Source organism: Triturus cristatus, chromosome 5_2 (assembly GCF_964204655.1).
Source record: "Triturus cristatus chromosome 5_2, aTriCri1.1, whole genome shotgun sequence".
NCBI lineage: Eukaryota > Metazoa > Chordata > Amphibia > Caudata > Salamandridae > Triturus > Triturus cristatus.
The window spans coordinates 406,248,223-406,268,961 of record NC_140588.1 but is presented as its reverse complement, the minus strand read 5'-3'; the positions used below and the strand labels follow the sequence as shown (position 1 = coordinate 406,268,961).

Genomic DNA, 20,739 nt, shown 5'->3' with positions numbered 1-20,739 from the left:
TGGCTAAATAGCACACTGTTAGCATTGCCATTGTGTGGAGAAATAAGTGGTCACTGTGAAAACACACTGACTACAAGCCCCACCCATGTCAAGAGAACTTGAGGAGGAAGGTAGGTCCATCAAACCACCTAATATATGCCGAGCAAACTGGAGGAGGCTGAGCAGCTGAGGTTGAACAATGGTGCAGTTACACCAAAGCATGGAAAATGCATTATGTGACGGTTGTCCTTTAATGGTGTCAGTAGAAGCAGTAAACCATCAGGAACAGAATAGGAGGCTGAGAAAAACATTGTGGCAGGCCAAAATAAGCTGATGTTCCCAAGACTTTGTTGCAGTGATGTCACAGAGGTCCCATGGCTTCAAACACAGGTAAATGGCACTGGGGGCAGACAGCGGAGCAGCTCATCACATAGTTAAACGATGAAACGTGGGGAAGTACAGTAAGAAATTGGGTTGCTGGCTGACTGGGGGTGAGCCCTGGCCAAGCAGCAACCAGCATCCTTGTCAGAGTGAGGCATACAGCAACCCTAAATTAACTAGTGCGCAACCCTCTGGTAGCTTGGCCTTTAAAACTTAGAGGTAACTTGCAAAGTTGTATGCAAAGCTTCAACAGTAATAAAGTGATAAACGCCACACAAAAAGGATCCCACACCAAGTCAGAAAAATAAAGCTTTCATCGTCGAGGCTACTATCGATGCAGGTTGCAAGGTCCTGCACCAAGGATGCATTGCACAGAGGCAGTTCAGATGTGCTACGATGCGATGCGGGTCTTTGTGATGGGTCCAACCCATGCAGCAGTAATGATGTGTTGGTTCTGCTCGGGTTTCTGCCACATAGCAGAGGTAATGTGTCTGTTCTGCTGGACCCAGAGATGCTTACAGTGCACCTTAAACCCACATTCAAGGGTCCAGGAGTGGGGTGGCATATCTTGGCAGAGTAGTCCCACAGATGGTAGAGTCCACATGCAGGTACAAGGTTGTTGGAAGCATGTTGTGTCCCTGAGGCTTCAGACGAGGAGGCCAGACAACTAGCCAGTGGAGTCACTCTGGGGTCTGGGTTCAAGAGATGCAGGTCCACTCTTTCTCACCCAGGCAAGAGGACAGCACACAGCAGGTCAGTAGGGCAGCAGTTCTTCAGAGTAGGAGTCCATCAGAGTGGTAATCCTTTTATCAGCACAGCAGTGCTTCTTCCTGGCAGAGTATTCACAGGTCCAGAAGTGAAATGACGAGTTGGTATCTGAGGTCCACTATTTATTTCCAGTTGTGCCTTTCAAGTGAGGAGAAGCTTCTTGAGGTATGCCTTTGAAGTGCACAGGTGCCCTATCTACCTGGCTTTTGCTACATACCAACTACAGGGGGCATGACACCCTTTGTCTAGAGGCAGGACACAGCATATTCAAGTGCAAGTGGGTCTGAGCCCCAGCTCCTCCCTACTATCCTGCCCGTGATGGCCCATCCAGTCACCCCTACGCTCCTCATTGTGTGTGGCTGTCTAAGAGAAATACACAAAGTCCATCTGTCAACTACACCCAGTCACGTGACCCAGAGACAGGCTGTCGGCGTTAAAAAGCGAAGGCATGAAAATTGCAACTTTCTAAATGTGGCATTTTCAAAATTGTAATTTAAAATGCCACTTCACCATAATTTAGGATTTTTCATTACAATTCCAAAGACACCAAACATAAACTGGTTACCTGTTCCCATTTGGAAATTAGACCCTATTAAATGTAATAAGGTAGCTTCAATGTTAGTGTATGGGAGAGGTAGGCCTTGCAGTTTCACTACCAGGACATGTAAGACGTAAACTTACCTGTCCAACTTTTTAAATACATTGCACCCTGCCCTCTCAGCTGTCCAGTCCCTACCCTAGGGGTGGCATACTTATTAGAAAGGAAGATTTGGGCCAGGCAAAAGGTTTATTTTGCCAGTGTGATATGGTAGTTTATAACGGCACACACACACAACAGCAATGGCAGACCTGAGACATGTCTAAAGTGCCACTTAAGTGGGTGGTACAATCAGTGCTGTAGGCCCACTAGTAGAAATTCATTTACAGGCCCTGCGCACAGGTAGTGCCACATTTCAAGGAACTTACAAGGTAATGAAATATGCCAATTGGGTATAAGACAATCCTACCATGTTTAAAGGAGAGAGCACAATCAATATAGCACTGGTTAGCAATGGTAAAGTGTGCAGGGTCCTAAGGCCAGCAAAAACGAAGTCAGCAAACAGGAGAGCTGAATCCAAAATGTTAGGGGTTGACCGTGCAAAACATGCACATTCTTTGTTTAACATCCAGCAGTTTCAATTGACTGCAACAACAACAGATTGAATCACTCTAATAGATCTGTGGGGATAATACTTATGCACAAGGGCAGTGGAAGGGACGCTTGTGAGGAGGAGGAGATTGTGGATAAGATTCAGACACAAGGCAACAAAAAGACAAAAGCAAGGAAAAAAATGGTGAAACAACAACTAATAAAAATGCAGATAACACTACAATATTATCCTAGTTCCTTGCCTACTTTGTCTCTGCATGCAATGTACTCTCTGCCAATCTAAACCACCTTGTGTGGCATAACGGCCAGAGCTGCCGACTTTGGAGCTGGGGAACCTGGTTCGAGTCTCGGCATTGGCTCAACATCTTGTGATTCTGGGCAAATCATTTAAGGCCTAATTACGAGTTTGCCGGTCAACCGCAGTGGAGGTGCGGTGGGTGTCGGGGGCGATGCACCGGTGGTCCGACTCCCATATTACAACTACCATGGTGGGATCACCATAGGACCGCTGCAACTGCCAGGGATCCGCGATCCCTGGTGAAGGCATGGTGGTCAGAGGTTCTAATATGCTTGGCAGTGCTGCTGAGTCAATGCCAAGCATATTTAGAGTTTCCTCACCGCCACAGTTTTCGTGACAGTGAGACTGCCATGAAAACCATGGCGGTGAGGACCATTGGATGCATGCAGGGGGGTACATGGTGTGTGTCCCTGTCTGCATGCACCCACTTTCCTGTATGGCATGGACTGTACAGTCCATGCCATGCAGGAACAGGCTTTGGCGCTCCCATTGTGGTGCCTTTTGAATAGGCACTGCCGTGAGAACACCAAAGGACCACCTGCCAGACCACAAGGTCACTCAAAATCTGTAGGGCAGGCGGCGGTGAGGTTTGGCAGTGTTGGAGAGAGAGGGGGGGGGCATGGCGGCCTGCTCCCACACTGCCAAACTAATAATCAGGCCCTTAATCTCCTTGTGCCTACTAAAAGGAATGTGTCCTTGTGTAACGGAACTGGTGCTCATGTAAAGAGCTCCAATACCTTCGGGTCGAGTTTGCGCTATATAAAACTGCAACAAAAAAACAAATTCATGTGATATGTTCAATATGGGCTGCTCAACTTTCACATCACTCTGAATATTGAAATTTTCCTCACAGCTAACCTTCTCCAACTCACAATCCAAAAGCAACTTACAACTCCCCACCAGCGGCGGCTAGCACAGGTAACGCTGTGGGACGGTGGGGTGAGGCAGGGGCGGGGTTGTGTGGGGGGTAGAGAAGTGTGACATACGACGGGAAAGTGAAGAGTAAGGAAATAGATAAACAAAAGCACTTACTTTGCGCTCGCAGCATCACCGAGTCTGCGATGCTGCGAGCGCAAAGTAAGTGCTTTTATTTATATATTTCCTTACTCTCCATTTTCCCTTCGTATGTCACACTCCAACCCCTCCACCCAGCCCCACTCCGCCTCACTGCCCGCAGCGTTACCTGTGCGAGTTGCCACTGCTCCCCACTACGCTTTGAAGGACTGCAATCTCACAGACATCAATCTTCCCAGAGTTGTCTGCACTCTTCCAAAATATTGCCACATCTAGGTTCTGTGCATCCTCACATCGGTAATTATTGTGAAAACGTCACAGTTTATTAAATAAAAGAAATATTAATAGTAAACAAACTATTGTCAGTGTTATTAATACTGCTTCATCTCTAAGGGCCTGATTCCGATCCGGTTAGGAAATCTTCCCGATCGAATCGGTTTGGAAATGGTTTCCGATCCACTCGGATCAGGAGAGTCCGACCGACCGAGTACGATGCATCCGAATGCTTCCAGAAACAATTTGGTTGCACTCCCATTGACTTCAATGGGAGCCTATGTTCCTAACTGCATCGTAATAGGGCCCTCGGTTGGGAAGACACGTTCCCGATTCGATTCAGAAGGAGCAAATGCCGTTAGGAGGCCTTCCTAACTGCATCGTAATCAGCCCCTAGGTGGGTATGCTTTCCTAACCGCATCAGAATTCGGGCCCTAAATGTCAAAGATAAGTGGATAAAGAAGAAAACCTACTAGTTTTTAATATTGGGATACTACCTTGCCAGCAAGAGGCTACAGGAATATGAACGATAGTAGACTAGCATGAATTCAACATTACATTTGCAAACAGTATACCAACAGAACACTCATACTAGTTTAAAAAGCAGGTTTTGAGTAACTTGTCAAATCACTCTTCTTGCCTACTTAATACAGCAACAACATATTCCGCACCACTGGGCCCGAGAATGGTACAGTGTATGTCGTATCGACTAACAACATGTTGATAACATTGTATGTAGTTTTTTCTTGCATTTATCTCTATAAAATAACAGGGTTCTCACAGCTATGTTTTTTCATTTGCAGGTCACCCACTGGCACAGCCCCTACTTCTTTGCCTATTTCCCTACCGCCAATTCATATCCATCTTTACTAGCAGACATGCTGTGTGGCGCTATTGGATGTATTGGCTTCTCTTGGGTGAGTTTACTGTCATTCATCCTACCTGTTACAACGGGGAATTAAGAAGTTTCTATAATTGTGAAATTCTTACATTGAGTTCTATGTGTAATCTCCAAACTGAGGGTAATGGGAAACCAAAGCAAAATGAAGAGAGTGGTTCTAAAGTAAAGGGTTTCAAATGATAGTACACCTGTCTTGTATGGTCTGTCTTTAACAGCACTGTCTTTAATGGCAACAGGGACAGTAGACCCAGTCTCAACGTGTGCAGTGGTATTCCGGAACCCAAAAAGTACCAGTTGTACTGATTCTGAGATTGCCCCTAAGAAATGTGAAGTAACAGTCTGAATCAGTGTTTCCGCATCAATTCCGGCATGTTATTACTTATTTGCTGGTCATTTTTACATCCCACTGTCCGAAGGAGAAAACATTAGCTATATGATATTCCTGTATGATTTGTAGCTACAAAGTCTGCAAGAAATATGCGGGCACATGCATCATGCTAGGATTTTGCGAGTCCTTAATTGCGAATATTAAGGATTCGCAATTAAGGACTTGCAAAATCCTATGCATGTAGGAATCGCTATAATAATAGCGATTCCTACACATTCCTTATATGCGACTCGCAAATAGCGAGTCGCAAATAAGGAATAGCTTCCTATTCATTCCTATGGGCCTGTAGGCCCATAGGAATGAATAGGAAATTGCAAGCGCAATTTGCGAGTACCAATTGGTACCCGCAAATTGCTAATGCAATTTCAAGGGTGCAAGGGTGTCAAAAGGACACCCTGTTGCACCCCTGAAATTGATCTGTGCACAAATGTTGCGCGCACACATGTCCCAAGGACATGTGTGTGTAACCTACAACTTTGAAAAATGCACTTTAGTGCATTTTTCAAAGTTTTTGCAAATTACCATGAAGTTGAACTTCATGGTAATTTGCGCCCCCTAGTAGCGAAATCGCTACTTCAAAGTGGTTCTTGCATTGCATTTAAGAAATCGCAAAATGCGATTCCTTAAATGCAATCGCAATTTGAGAACTCGCAATTAATTGCGAATTCTCAAATTGCGAGGGCCTTCACCCTTGATGCATCGCAAAAGCTAATTTTGCGATCACAAACGGACGATTTTTGAGAATCGCACCGTTTGCGATCGCAAAAAGCTTTGATGCATGTGCCAGTACGTGTCTGGACAAATTATGAATTGCAAGGCCCTTTCAACGGGGCTCAAAGAATGGTCAAACAGGCATTATTTATAGACCTGCTCATATCACAACCGTGCATCCCAACCAGTGCTTAGTTTGAACCAGTGAATTCTGAGCACTAGCACTTAATCATCAAAATGGGTACTTTTCATGAGCACCAGTTAAGGACATTTAGGGTTAGGCATTGGGAGATTAAGTGATTTGCCCAGATTCACAGGATGTTGAGACCCGAACGTGGTTTCCCAGCTCCGAAGTCTGCAGCTCTGGCCCTTACGCCACATCCTCTACCCACTTTCATGGCTAGTAGTTGGTTCTGTTTTGGGTGGCGCTAAAAGAAGAAAAGGGTTGATGCAAGCTCCCTCCTGATGAAAGCTCTGACACTTATTTTTTTTACAAATTAACCACTGACACCAACATTGCTTTAACATTCCCCCATCATTTCAGCCTAGTAACAAAAGAATGCACACGTGGGCGTGTTGGTGGTCGAAACACACGAGCCCGACTTAGAAAACCATTTGAATGTGTAAGCCTGACTTCTAAAGTTGAATTAATAAGTGCAGGATTTCAAAATATGATTTTACTGTCATAAAACCTTCTGCTCGTGTGCTATATTTAACCACAAACACACATGGCTAATTTCCATTTACGGGAAAGGAAAATGTGATCCAGGGCATGGCTTCCACAGAATGTGAGGGAGCACCCACAAGCCCAAGAGTTTGTTTCTGTCCTCAAATTCATCACTGACCTCTTCCCAACCTGAAAATTATCAGAGATTTACTCATGTCAAAGACAGAGGGAGCTTTGTTTCTAGTATCGGACTGGGATAGAACATTAATTCAGGCACCAAACTAGAAGTGGCCCCGATTATCAAGTGAAATCAGATCTTTAAAAAGTGGCGCCAAATTTCCGAATCATGGCCGTTTCGAACTTGTAAAGACAAGCTTTTATATGTATTTTGCAAGATTTGCATGACTGCATGCGTTTGTTTGATGCTGCTTGATGTAGCCAATGTTTGTGGTAATATCAGAGAAACAAACCTGCTCACCAGATCATAAAACAGGCCCACAAGCAGCCAGAAAAGCGGCCTACACACTGACCTGTCAGACTAGCGTTCAGAAACTGCCAGATTGTCATATAGGCCAGTCGAACCCTGTCCGTTTCAAAGGTGAGGAAGGAAAGGGAACAACCTAAAATTTGTGCAAATGTTAGGAAAGGGGTGTTCCCACACGGGAATGTTTTTTCCCATGGATGGCAAAAAATGACAAAATGACGCCGTTTCACGAATGCACTGGAATTTCACCGTGCTAGTTGTGCAAAGTATTCTGTTATGCATTGGGCAAATGCATCTGCCAAAGAGAAAATGGGAGTTCACAAAATGCAAGAGGGAGAAGTTTCCAAGCATAAACTAGAAACGTTTGGAGAATTCCAAAAGCCATATATCTACATCCATGCTAGGCCACAGACCTTTCCTTTGTGAATTGGGTCACAAATATTTTGTTCACACTCACCTGTGATGAGCAGTGTAGGCTAGCACGTTCTTAATTAATTGTTAATCCTTTGGTGTACACACTCTTTGGATAAAAGCAGTAGTGCACTCTGTATGTCAGTTGCAGAGCCCAGCCTGTTTAAGACTTGTCTAACCAGCAAACACTGGTGTGCACACCCACCATACAAAGACTTAGGAGTGCGTATCACTGGGTTTTAGTCGTTGCTTAACTCATGATTCTGCGTTTGTTCTAGATGTAAAAATGACTTGAGCAACCCTATTTAGAACGGATGTGGTTCAAAATGTACAGACGTTCAGGAGCGAAATGTTTGTTTGTTTACAGGTAGGTCTTTAAAATGTCCCTCCACATAGCCTAACAGGATATGTCTTCTTTTGGCTGGCACCCCATATCTCACACAGGCTGAAGTGGTCGCTCCACCTCCTTCTCCTTAAGCATACATTTAAATGTGGCTATGACTGAAAAACTATCGAATGAAACAGGTGCGACAGGTTCATGTCAGCACGAGGGCTCTTTAATAATTTGAAGAACATTCAACACAGCAGTGGAGTGGGATAACAAATAGAGAAAAAGCGAAACTCATAAAGAGAAAGGTTATGGTGAAAAAATAGCTCCTCCATGAGCTAAGAGAGACCCCACCCGAAAGAGTGAATTACACGAAAGTAATTAAATAACTTTGCTTACATTTTTGATCCAGAATATCATTATTCTATCATGTGTGTATTATGTTCTGTTCTGTTCTGCTACTTCATGGGCATTTATATAGTGCTTATTATCATTTGTATACCACACTAACAAATTCTGAATCTGAGCATTGTTTGTGTTAAGGGATAGTCAAGGTGGTCTGCTGGCATTGTATTTGGTTGTCTTTCTTATTGTTTAGTGAGCCATAATGTATAACGAGCAATGAGGTCACAGTAGACTACTGCAGTGCTTTATCACTAAATGTATTACTTAGCGGCAGGCTACATTCGGTTATGGCTCTGCGGGGATCATTTTACGCATGGATATGTGCGCTTAAGTCCCAGAAATGGCCTCATTGCCACAGCCTCCACCAAAGAAAATTCCCACTAGCCCTCGCAGTCATCCCTCAAGAGTGCGACCCTTTGACAAATAACTTCCCAATTCCCACGAAAACTCAAAGAATCCACAGGAAGGGAAATAGGGTTTCAGGTGTGTTGACCCCACCCCTAATCCCCACTATGCACCCAGTAATAGTGGGACCTGATGCCTCCTTTCACAAGGGGCCGACTCCATCAGGCTTTCCAGTGCTATGGCTTTAACTTCTAGACCTCAGCAATGCCCACTGCCCCTTTGGCTCCCCGCTCTAGGGAAGCACACAAGCTGCACTAGGAAAACCATTGGCATGTGCAAGCCTGACTTCTATGGTTGAATTTATGACAGCAATATTTCTGACCAACGCTACACCCATCCTGCCCCACAGAACACTACACCAGGAAAAGTTTAATCAATTTTTAGAGTAATTTCGTATGCATTTTAAAATTTTAATACTTGCCTTTGTAATGAACCTGCTGCTTTTATGACTTCATGAATTTTGAATTCGAATAAAGTATATTTACTTACTTACTTACACCAGGAGCCTACCTCTCTGAGGCAAAGGAGAGAATTCCACATAGCAAGCCCCTGCTCAAAGTTATGAGTGATTACATTGGAAAACCCAAGTGCTTGCCCAAGACACCAGGCCTGATTACCACAGTACCAGCACATAAAGGGCTGTAAAGGGCTGTGATGGTAGAGGAACACAAAACCCAGCCACAGAAGGAAACAGCTCAGTGACAGCATGGAGAAGAGCCGCAACCAGGGCTGGTTTTAGGGGTTTGCAACCAGTGACACAACTCCTGGCGCTGAGCTATGTGGTGCTGTGTTTAGAAATTTCCTGAGTTTTTAATAATGTGCTGTAGAGTTCCTAGTGTGTTCAGCAGTTTTCATGCATCAATAAAAATAGAGACAACTCAGGTGATTAATGTTCCTGCTGGAGAGAGATGAAGGTTTAAATCAGCTTCTAATTAATAGCAATCTGTGATTCCCTAGAGATTTCTTTTAGGAGGGAACTACCCACCTTCTGACATTTATAGGCAATGGGAATAGCAGTATAGTTGACTTTATACTATTATCCTCAGACCTCACGCCATTTATTATAGACTCTAAGGTTTTATCCAACTCCACAAGTAATCACAACCCTTTGTCAATTAGCTCTGATTATCATCTGCATGGGAACAAAGATTCCAATGTGACTGACCTTACAAATCCGCCTATCTTCAACCCTGATAGTGCATTTAGTTTAAGTAACACGATTGAAATCATTGACGTGTCAATAGCTATACTAAAATGAGCTGTAGGCAAAGCACCCCACCCAGTGGTGTCCCTATCGATATTTTTAGGCTGAACTCTGTGCTACGGGCACTGTTAATAACTAATGTTTTCTGAGCTGCAATAAATGGAGATCTGCCAAAGTCATGGAGGAAATCCACAATAGTAACCATCTTCAAAAAGGGAGATAGGAGCCAGCCAAGTTTCTATCACCACATATAGCTTTCGGATTCCACCTCAAAAAAAGTAGGGAGGGGAAGCCTCCAAAAATTAGAGGACTGGGCAGAGCACAATAATTTCTTTTTAGAAGTTCAATATGGCTTCCGTCCTGGCATTATAACAGTAGAACAATCTTTAAACGTAGCCCTATTAATCGAGAATTATGTCAAAGCCAGGAAAGGTTAATTACATATGGCTTTCGTGGACCTCTCCTGTGTCTTTGACATGGTAAATCGGGGAAAATTGTGGAACTTGATGGGAAAAATGGGAGTGGACAACTCTCTCGAGGACCTACTTAGGCATTTCATCTGGGGAACTTTAGAGAAAGTACATTACGGCCTAGATGGGGAATGTTCTTCTCTTATTAGGTCTAAATCAGAGCATTAGACAAAGATGTATTTTAGCACCTTTTTATTCCTTTTTGATATAAATGGTCTGGACAGTGAGCTATCGCGAAAGGGTAAGAATCTGCCTCAAGTAGGTAACTGCCCCGTTTCCATTATTTTATATACTTATGATGCAGTTCTTGTTGTAAAAACTTCAAATGGCCTTCAAATTTTACTAGAATTTTTTTTATCAATTTTCTGAATGATCTTTAGTTAAAAGTTAATCACTTGAAATCCTTTGTTATGACTAGTGGCCCAAAAATACTAGCTCTAAATTGCATGTGATAGAGGGGACCGCAGTTGCCAAAGTCAAACATTTGAACTATTTAGGCATCATCTTTGACCCCAATTTTAAGTGGGGTAACCTAATAAATCAAAGAGCACAGAACCTCTCAAGGGCAATGGAAGCAATATTTAGGTTACAAAAAGGTTAGGTCATAAGTCCATTAAAGAGTTGATTCAGATTTACAAAAGTAAATGGGATCCTCTGGGACAAGAATGAGTTTCATCAATCTAGGGATCCTGCAAAGCCTAGAAAACTGTTTTTTATGCACATTGATTTCAATCCCCAATATTGTTGCAAGTTATAGCATTCACTATGAATTGGGGATTTTCTATATCGAAGACACCTTAAATAGCGCCTTTGCTTCCCTGGCTGAAGATTCTGTATTCTCCCAGGGCCAATTTTTCACATTTGACACTTTGGATTGTATTGACTTGGACAAAATTGACAAGCTTCCATGGTGATCTTACATTAAGCAAGTTTTTTTGTGCTGAGTATTTCAAACCTTTTTTATACCCCTGACATAATAAATAAAAATTCCAAGGCCCATGCCAAATACTTGCTTTTTTAAACACAGACCTGAAGTCCGGGCGATCAACTTACAATTGATTGATACGATCAGCAATTATTCTTTGATTTCTACAACTGTAGGGCTGGAACCATGTTTAGTTTGGATATCAAATCGACAACATAGATTTTATCTCAGTCATATCTGGCAATGCACCGTGCACTTTTAGGAGCTTTCCCTCAGCAAGCAACCTGGTTCTCTGTCCTACCCAGCTGTCATTGTGACAGTATGTGCCCCCAGTCTACAGCACTTTTCCTGATTTTTTATAGGCTTTTCAAAATGCCCAGAATTGAATTTGTGTGCCCAATTTTGCGGGCAGAAAATATTAGGTCTTACAAGTAGGTTAACAGTTTCTTTTTTAAAATATATTTATTCATACCCAGAGTAGGCACTCATAGAAAATTGATACATAGTTCATAAAGGTTTGACCATGATACACGTTGTCATATTAGATCAAGTTCCATGTACAGATAAACCAAAAAGAGAAAAAAGCATTAAAAATAGTACAGGGAATATATACAAACGGCAAAGAAAAAAAAATTTAAAAAAAAGGGTGTTGTTATACATTGTACAGACCAAGGTTATTCCTACTGATTTAAACTTCCTTTTATAAATAAATTGGTCTCAGTATCCATATTCTTATTAATCACAAACCTCCGACTTCCCCACTCCATTTTGCGATACATGTCCAGATTTTTAATCCCCGGCTCCTGGCTTTCCTCCCTCCTCATGCATACAGGGCTGCCTCTTGTTTCCATATCCCTAATAATCTAGCTAACCACATCTGATAAGTGGGTGGATCTTTGTCCTTCCAATGAGCTGTTAACATTATTCTAAAAATTGCTATGCTTACAAAAAGGCAATATTCTTGTTCCTTATTACACTCCAACTTGCTATCGTATCCTAAAATTACTAGCGTAGGGGTGAGCTCAAGGTTCCTGCCCAATAGATGTTTTCAAAAGCCAAGGATCCCAGAATTTAGGAGGGCCAGTTTTCCACAATCATAAAGCATATGTATCAAAGTAGCAGGGCCCACCCCACATCTAGGACACTTATCATCCAACCTTTTCCCCCATAAAAATAGCTTTGCCGGTGTAAAATAAAGATTAAATATGGTTTTATATAGCTGATCTTTTAAGTTAGAGGATATAAAACTTTCGGCAGAAAGTTCTAAGTTCCTGTAGATATCTGCGTCCGGATTATTCAGTTTCGCTGCCCATAGTGACTCATTTTTTTCTAGATCATCCGGCAATGCTGCTAGTAAGAGACTATATATGCCTTGAATTCTACAAGAATCACTTCCAATCAGATCCATCAGAGGAATCCTCTCGATCATCACCCTTGGTCTATAAGCCATAAATATACTCCTAATCTGAATGAATTTAAAAAACTGTTTAGGGCAGACCCCAAAGTGATATTGTAATTCAGAGAATTGGGGTTGTTGTTTTCCACCATAAAATGCTCCAACGGTGGTAACCCCTTTATTCTCCCACTCCCGCCCTGTAGAATCATAGGCATCCTTTGGGAAAAACGATATATGCCATAAAGGAGTATATTGCGTAACCTTAGGAATTTCCATGAATTTTGATATCTGCTTCCAGATCCTCCATGCACTCTTTATAATTTTAAACCTGACTTTCTTATAATAGCTTTGTTCCAATTCTTTTAAAAGAAGCCCAGAAGCCTTGTCTCCTGCTGCCAGCTCAAACACTGTTGGAATTCTCTCCATTGTACCCTCATAACTGTTTCTATTTATCTTTAATAAGAAAGCTAATTGGTGTAATAGTGCGGCCCAATAATATAATGTAATGTTTGGGGCAGCTAGCCCTCCTCGATCCTGTGTCAATGACAGAAACTTCATAGACCTCCTCACCTTCCCGTATTGCCACATAAAATTAAAAAACATAGAGTTAATGCTTTTAAGTATATGACCCTCCAAAGCAAGCGGAATTGACCTGAATAGGTATAAAAATTTGGGCAAAACAGTCATTTTCAAGAAATTTCCCCTTCCAATGATCGATAGATGCAATCCATTAACCCTCTTCAATTCTGGAGCTAAGGTTTTAATAAGTGGATCGTAATTCAATTTAATTATATTTTCCACTTTTGCCGTAATATGCACCCCCAAATAGACTGCCGATTCTGCTCGCCTTGGATCGTCAAAATCCAAATTCTCTGTACAGACAATAATGGTTTTCTCTCTATTCAGGCGGTATCCAGATAGCATACCAAACCTCTCAGTTATACAGTTAATTTTGTCTAAGGCCTCTTTAGGATCTGATGTTAAAATTGCCAGGTCATCGGCATAGGCCAATATTTTAGTCTGATACCCCTTGATACATATAGGTTTAATTTTCCCTGACTGTAAGAGCTCCTCAACTAATGAATTGATGTATAGCGCAAATAAAATAGGTGAGCAGGGACATCCCTGCCGGGTTCCCCTGGAGATAAAAACCTCCCCTGACTCTATTCCCATCACTTGTATCCGAGCTTTTGGATTTTGATACATAGCTTTAATTGTTCTAATAAATCCCTGGCCAAGCCCCTTTAACTCCAGGATGCCCCACAGAAATTCCCACGTTACGCGATCAAATGCTTTCTCAGCGTCGAGAAGGATCATGGCTATCTGGCCCCCCGTCTCGGATACAATGTCAAATAATGAAATTGCTCTCCGTATATGGTCTGTTGTTTCTCTCCCTGGTATAAAACCATGTTGCCACGGGGACACCAGGCGACCAATGACCCTTCCCAACCGCGTAGCTAAGACCTTAGAATATATTTTCGTGTCTGTATTAATTAACAATATTGGTCTATAAGACCCTGGATTATCTGGGGGTTTGCCCTTTTTTGGGAAAATGACAATACGTGTCTCCCTCCATGACTCTGGAGTTCTCCCATTGTACTGGATACCTCTTAAGAGATCTAGTAAGAGTGATATAATTGTTGTTCCCAGTATTTTGTATACCTCAACGGGTATTGCATCGGGGCCTGTGGCCTTTCCTGAGGCCACACTCTGTAGAGCCAATAGAATCTCTTCCTGTGAGATCTCTGATTCTAGCTCTTGCTTTGCATCTTCATCCAAGACCTCTCCCATATCCCCTGTTGTCCGGGTAATATCCTCCAGTATTAACCTTTCCTCCCTAACCCCCTCTTCCGAATACAGTGTTTGATAATAATGTTGAAAAGTATGAGCTACATCATCGGGGTCCATGTGTACCACTCCCCCCACATTTATAGCTAAAATTTGATTCTGTGCTGACTTTTGTCTAGTACGAAGAGCTAGTCTCTTCCCAACAGATTCTCCACTCTCATATGAGCTACCACGCCGGGACTGGAATTCCTCTGCGGATTTTTGCCCAAGCCATCCATTAATTTCTGACTTGAGAACCAATATTTGTTCCTGCTTATGTGTTGTCTCTTTTCCCTGTTTTATAAGTAAAGAATGCTCCTCCTCTGCCATTCTAAGTCTACTCATTAACTCTTGGTTCTGCCCCATACGTACTGCTCGTGCCTTGGCAACATAGCTAATAGTTTCCCATCTCAAGCCCGCCTTAAACGCATCCCAGACAACTATTCTCGAGGTGCTATATCTGTTTATATCAAAATAGTCAGTTGTCTATTTTTTAATATGCTCGACGTAATCTATATTAAGAAGCAGTTTTTTATCAAATGACCATCTCCCCCTTTCTTTTGTGAAACCCGGAACTTCCACCTCCAAGATTAATGGGTTATGATCCGATATGATCTTAGGCATGATCCTAATGCTAGCTTTATTAAGAAGGACTGTTGACCCAAAAACATAGTCGATTCTAACATATTCATTATGCTGAAATGAATAGTATGTACTTCCTGTATTCTGAGATGTATTTTTGGCCAGCCACATATCCGCTAAACCATGGCTCTTATTGAGTGACGTTAGTGCCCTATAAACCCTTGGTTTCTGCCCCTGATACCCCCCTTGTTTATTATGCCCTGGCTGTAAATCTAAGGCGATGTTGAAATATCCACAAACTATTAGGGGCATCGACCACATTGCCAATTCTAATTCAAGATCCTCAAAGATCTGGGGGTCATCATCATTTGACCCATAAATTGAGCATATAGTAAGTCCCATTCCGAGCTCAGCTATCACCCATCTGCCTAATGGATCTGCTAACTTCCTCTTGGGTTGGCCCAAAGATGTTTTAGTGAGAATGGCTACCCCTCGAATGTTTGAAGTTTGGGATGTAGATGTCAATAAATTATAACCCTGAATTGAGAGCCAATGTCTTTTATCCCAGGGGAGATGGATCTCTTGCAAGCATACAACATCAAAGGAGTATAATTTTACCAGTTCCCCCAATTTACCTCTTAATCGCATCGTTCAATCCCGCTATATTAATCAAGCAGATGTTTACTCTGCCCATTTAAATCTGTTTTGACAGTCCCTTGCATTGCAAACAGTTCCCTTTTTCCCTTTTTCCATTCCCCTTTCACCCCCTCTCCATCCCTTTTCTTTACCACTATACAAATCACATAACGCATATCTCTTACTTACATATATGTTTTTTAAATTTCTACTTATTTCATCTTCTACTCTGGATAAGTTATTTTTGCAGTTTGCCCCCTCCAACCCCCTGCCTCCGAGCCCCCCCACCCAGACCCCCATCCCCTCTGAGAGACAGTCAGACATAGGTCTGTGTGTGATGAGTGCCTCGCACATAACCAAAAGCCAAAAAGCAAACCATTATATTAGTTGACAGATGCTATGTAGTTGCTATAACACCCCCCACTTCAGTTTCTCAACTAAATTAGCTATCCTAGAAAGTAGAGAAAAAGAAGGGAAAAAAAAGAAGGGGAGCTGAAAGATAATGCCCCTAAGCAAAAGAGAGCAAAACAAAAACCCCGTCCCCCAAGAGTGAGAGAGAGAAACAAAAAAAAGACCAGTTTTCTAATGTCTAATGTTTTATCCTCCTAGTCACCCTGTTAAGCTATCCAGATATTCCTTAGCCTATATCTCAGACATAAAAAAACGCGTCTGTCCATTCCATATGACTTTTAGCTTATCAGGATTATTTAGAAAAGTCTGAGCTTTCTTATCCTGAAAAGGTCTTATCAGCTGCCTCAGCCTCCACCGTCTTTCAACAGTGGTAGGACAGAAGTCTGGTCGAACAAAATAAGTAACCTCATTCCTGACTCGTCTAGCCTCAGGTCTTGCCTTTTCAAAAATAGCTTGACACAGCAAAAAGCTGCCAAAATAAACCAAAAAATCACGTGGCAATGACCCTGCTCTCACTGGCTGTTTTTGCACGAAGGGGACCCTATGTGCCCGCTGAACCTCTAGCGGCCAATTCCAGTCCGTAAGCTCAGGGAGCGACTCCCTAAGCAGATCAACGACATACCTATGAACATCCTCCCCCTCCACTCGCTCTGGCACACCTAGAAAGCAGAGATTATTCCGCCGTTGGCGGTTCTCATGCTCCTCCAGTTTCCAGGAGGAGAGACAAGATGGCGGTCGATTGAGACCGTAGCCCGCACTATACCAAGAGCCGGTGACTATCGTTCAGATGCTGAATTTCTATTGAGCAAAAGTTGCGGGAGCTTCTAAAAACTATGTTATCATAGAACTCCACCGCGTCTACGAATCTGGCTCAGGCTGATGCGCCGGTCACAACGCCCATGCGTAGGGGAGAAGGAGCTGGTATTCGAGCTGGAACAGCCTCCGAGAGGAAGAAAGCAACCGCAGTAACAACAGTAAAATTAACCTGTCCCACTGTAGTGGATCTGATGGAGGGGGGAGGGAAAACTGTTAAAGAGCCCTTACCCACCCAGGATGTAGGAGATCCCCCGGAGATTGACATGAGGGGCCAGAGTGGGGCAGGAAAGGTAGGCGGAGGGGGAAGTGAGGTGGGAGTGAGTGATGGAAGACTTCCCCTTACTGAGGACAATATTTTTGATGGTGCTAAAAATTTTAACAAGGGTGTTAATAGTGCCTTGGAGGTTCAAACGGCTATTGAAGCAACTACTATATTATCGCACCCCCAACCAGTAGAAATGGAGAGTCAAGGTGTGGAGGTATGGAGGAGACCTGAAAAGGATTCTGAAAAGGATCTGGACTTCTTTTCTGTTTTAGATGGGGGCGATTGGTCAGAAGTGGGGACAGATAGTAGTAATCCTGACCTAAGTGACAGCGAAATTGACCTTTCAGACACTGCTAACGCTGGGACAATCCAAAGGAGAAGGAAAATACGAGAGAGAGATCTCACGTGGGACTATACTCCCTCAGTACAGCTTACAGGCGTCCCGGCAAAGGAGTCAGTAAAGGAACCAGAGGGGGGAGAGGGAGGAGACCCCAGTCCACCTACACTCGAGACTATCTTCCAAGCAATATCTACCCATCGAGAAGAGACGCTGCAGGACGGGCGGAAGGCTCAGGCTGCACTAAGGAAAGTACAGGGAGTGGTCCGAAAACTGTCAAAAACATGTAGTACATTTGGGGAGCAGATGACAGACTTGGAGTCAAGAATCTGTACCACAGAGTCGGATTTGACAAGCACGCAAGAGCAGGCTAAGTCACAGGAGGCACAGATAGTAGATATCCAGTGGAAACAGGTTAACAGTTTCTACAGCATCTAGAGTCACGTTCTATCTGTTGTGTAGTTATTAGTTTTATACGCTGGGCACTAATAATTAGAAAAAAAGTATGGCGCTTAGGACTAAATCAACTAATGCTGCAATTGAGGTCCTGGGTATATGTATCTGATGGATTATTATGATGATGTTCTTTTATCTTTTTTATCATTTTGTAAATTTTGTATGCATTATTGTAATTAAAGCTTATCTAGAACATGCATAAAATGGATTATGATGATGGCATTTATGTTAATCCTTGCTGTTTTTATCAATGCTTTTTAAATTGTTGACATGCACTTTTATGGCAATAGCTAAATAAAGATATTATGCAGATCAAAGAGCTGTATTTTATGTGGATAGCTCAATGGGTTACTGCTTTTCTCACAGAGATGATAATAATACTAATAATAAAAGGCATTTGTAGAGCGTGCAGCTACCCCAAATGGGGGGTCCCGGCGCTATAATAGACAGTGATCAAGGCAGAGGGCAGCGCTAGTCTAGTCATTCCGATTAAAAGCCAGGTCTTCAAGGCCCTTCTGAGATCCTTTTGTTACTTGCAGTTCATAACTTACAATCCTTATAAAGCCCAGTGAACTATGAACTGTTGTCAAAGAGCTGCATGCAAATTGCAATGGTAGAGGTTAGAGCATGGGTAGTCACAAACATTCCCCGGGGGCTACAATGTACTGACTGTGGCATGCTTGAGGATCGCTCCGATGCCAGCAGGGCGAGGGTCGGGGAGATGAAAGATGGGCGTAGGGGGACGTGAAACAGATACATGGTGTGGACAACAAAGCCTTCACGTGACTTCTGTCTGCCACCAACACTCTATTCTCATGCACCAAAAATTAAAGTCAAAACATTAAATTCTAATGTAAAACGTGGGAGGGAAAGAGATACTCATCTGGTGACTAAATTGCAAAATGCGAGACCAGAAAACCTGGTATCAGTCCTGACTTCCCCACTTGACCAAACAAATTGTGTGATCCTAGGAAATAGGTCAATTTCCCTTTTCCTCCTTTTTCTTCATTACAACATATGAAAGGCCCTTGAAATACAGGAGTTGAGGATGTGTGCTGTACAAAACCTTCTTCTGTTTTATGCAATAGACTTAAATGTTGTTCCAATTATATAACAACCAAGGTGCACCTGACACATGACTTGTCTCTTGGTTCACTTATGGCATTGCTTTCAGAATGGGGGCGGCATAAATGTTTCCAAGATCATGTTTGAAAACTATTGCTGCTAATAAAGGTCTCTCATTACAGTGATGTAATGTGATCCACTAAGGTAGAACTCTGATGTATGCTAATAAAAAACACTGAAGTTTGCAGAGATTATCACGTTTTTACATGTTTAGTGCAAGATATCTTCAAAACTAAAGGTGTTCCTAAAGTTGTCCAGTACACCCTCTTTGCTTCTTTACCATTGCTTTAGTTGATGAGTAATTAATATATGCCCGTTTCACAGGCCCCTGGCCATACCATTTTCAATTCTAAGTGCTATGACACTCTCCACTAATACAAGTAGTGCTAAATAAAACAAATGAAATGCATTTGAGAGAGGGGCTATGGCAAGCTAAGGGGCACTGTTGGAGGATGGAAGTGAGGAAATCCAAGGAAGGAGGTCAAAAAGGGGTGACAAAAAAGATTGTCGCACTACGGACCACATGCACTAAATCCGGCCCTGGCCACAACAAGTAACACGGGCAACAGGAGAGAGCACACATAAGCGAACATGGGTTGAGAGACAGTCTGGGAAGTGAATACAAAAAGAGCAATCCATCAATAGGAATTGGGAAGAGTAAAACACAAAGCTGTACACAAGAAGATTGGATGATCATTGGGCAGCTGGGAGTGAAGACTGATGTCCATTGGATCCCAGGAGAGTCTTAATTCCATCCATATTAAAAATATCCATATTGGGAGAGAATAAAACAAACATGCTTTAAACATTGTGATAAATGTGCAAACTGTGTCATTTTCCAAAAGTTGCTCCAATATGCACTCTGCCCCAATATGCACTTTGCCCCAAAACGTAATGTTGCACTGCCATGCCAATTAATTGGCCTTCATAATGGTGTTTCCCGCACCAGTGTCAAAAGTGCAATACAGTTTAGTGATGGCGGGGAAATGTGAAATCCAGCCCGGCAATACATGTGGAAATATATACTCTTATGTTTAATATGTCACCACAAGCCGGTTCACACATAGCCGCCCAAACTCAACATCCAGTACATACAGTGCATCTGCAGGAAAGACCATTCCTAGCTATATATTTACTGTACAATTGTTTGTCAATCAAAGCTCATTTAAATTAAAGGGCAATTGTAGAAGTTTTGCTTCCACTGATATTTAACTATGCAGGAGAGTGATCACAGATATTGTATTTATAAAAATGTATTCACATAGGAGGATGTAGTCTATAAGTGTAAGTGTGTGCAGATTGAATATTGGAGTCTTCATCAGCATTGGCCGAGCAAGGCTGCTATGGGTCTCAGCTCAAGCTAGGAAATGAGCCCCTCTCCTCCTTTGCTGGGGAGTAAAAGATAGCCATGATTAGGGCGGAGTAGCATCTTCAGATTCCTTTCCTTGGGTGCCACTGCACCCGCTGCACTAATATTAGCTACGCTCTTGTTTGTTAGGCCCCAAAAATATTTAAATCTTGTTGTAGCCTGTTTGCCCACTTCGTTGAATACGCGATCAGAGCACTATATACCAGCATCATTAAGGTGTCTCATAATTAAAAAAAACTACAGATTGTTTTATGTGGTGATATGCTACGAAATGACTTGCAAAAGAGACTGTAATATATTTAATGTACGTTTGCTAGATCAATCCTTTTTTCCATATTAATAAATCCAAGATATTGA

General features: G+C 42.6%; 1 protein-coding gene across 2 annotated transcripts in view; it reads left to right on the top strand.

Annotated features, from left to right (window-relative positions):
- DDC (dopa decarboxylase) overlaps positions 1 to 20,739 on the top strand; it is a 423,065-nt gene that overhangs the window by 127,716 nt on the left and 274,610 nt on the right. For both annotated transcript variants that reach the window (XM_085607298.1, XM_085607299.1), the window contains exon 3: positions 4,667 to 4,780. In XM_085607298.1, the coding sequence (XP_085463424.1) occupies positions 4,667 to 4,780 (114 nt within the window). The remainder of the gene's footprint in view (positions 1 to 4,666; positions 4,781 to 20,739) is intronic.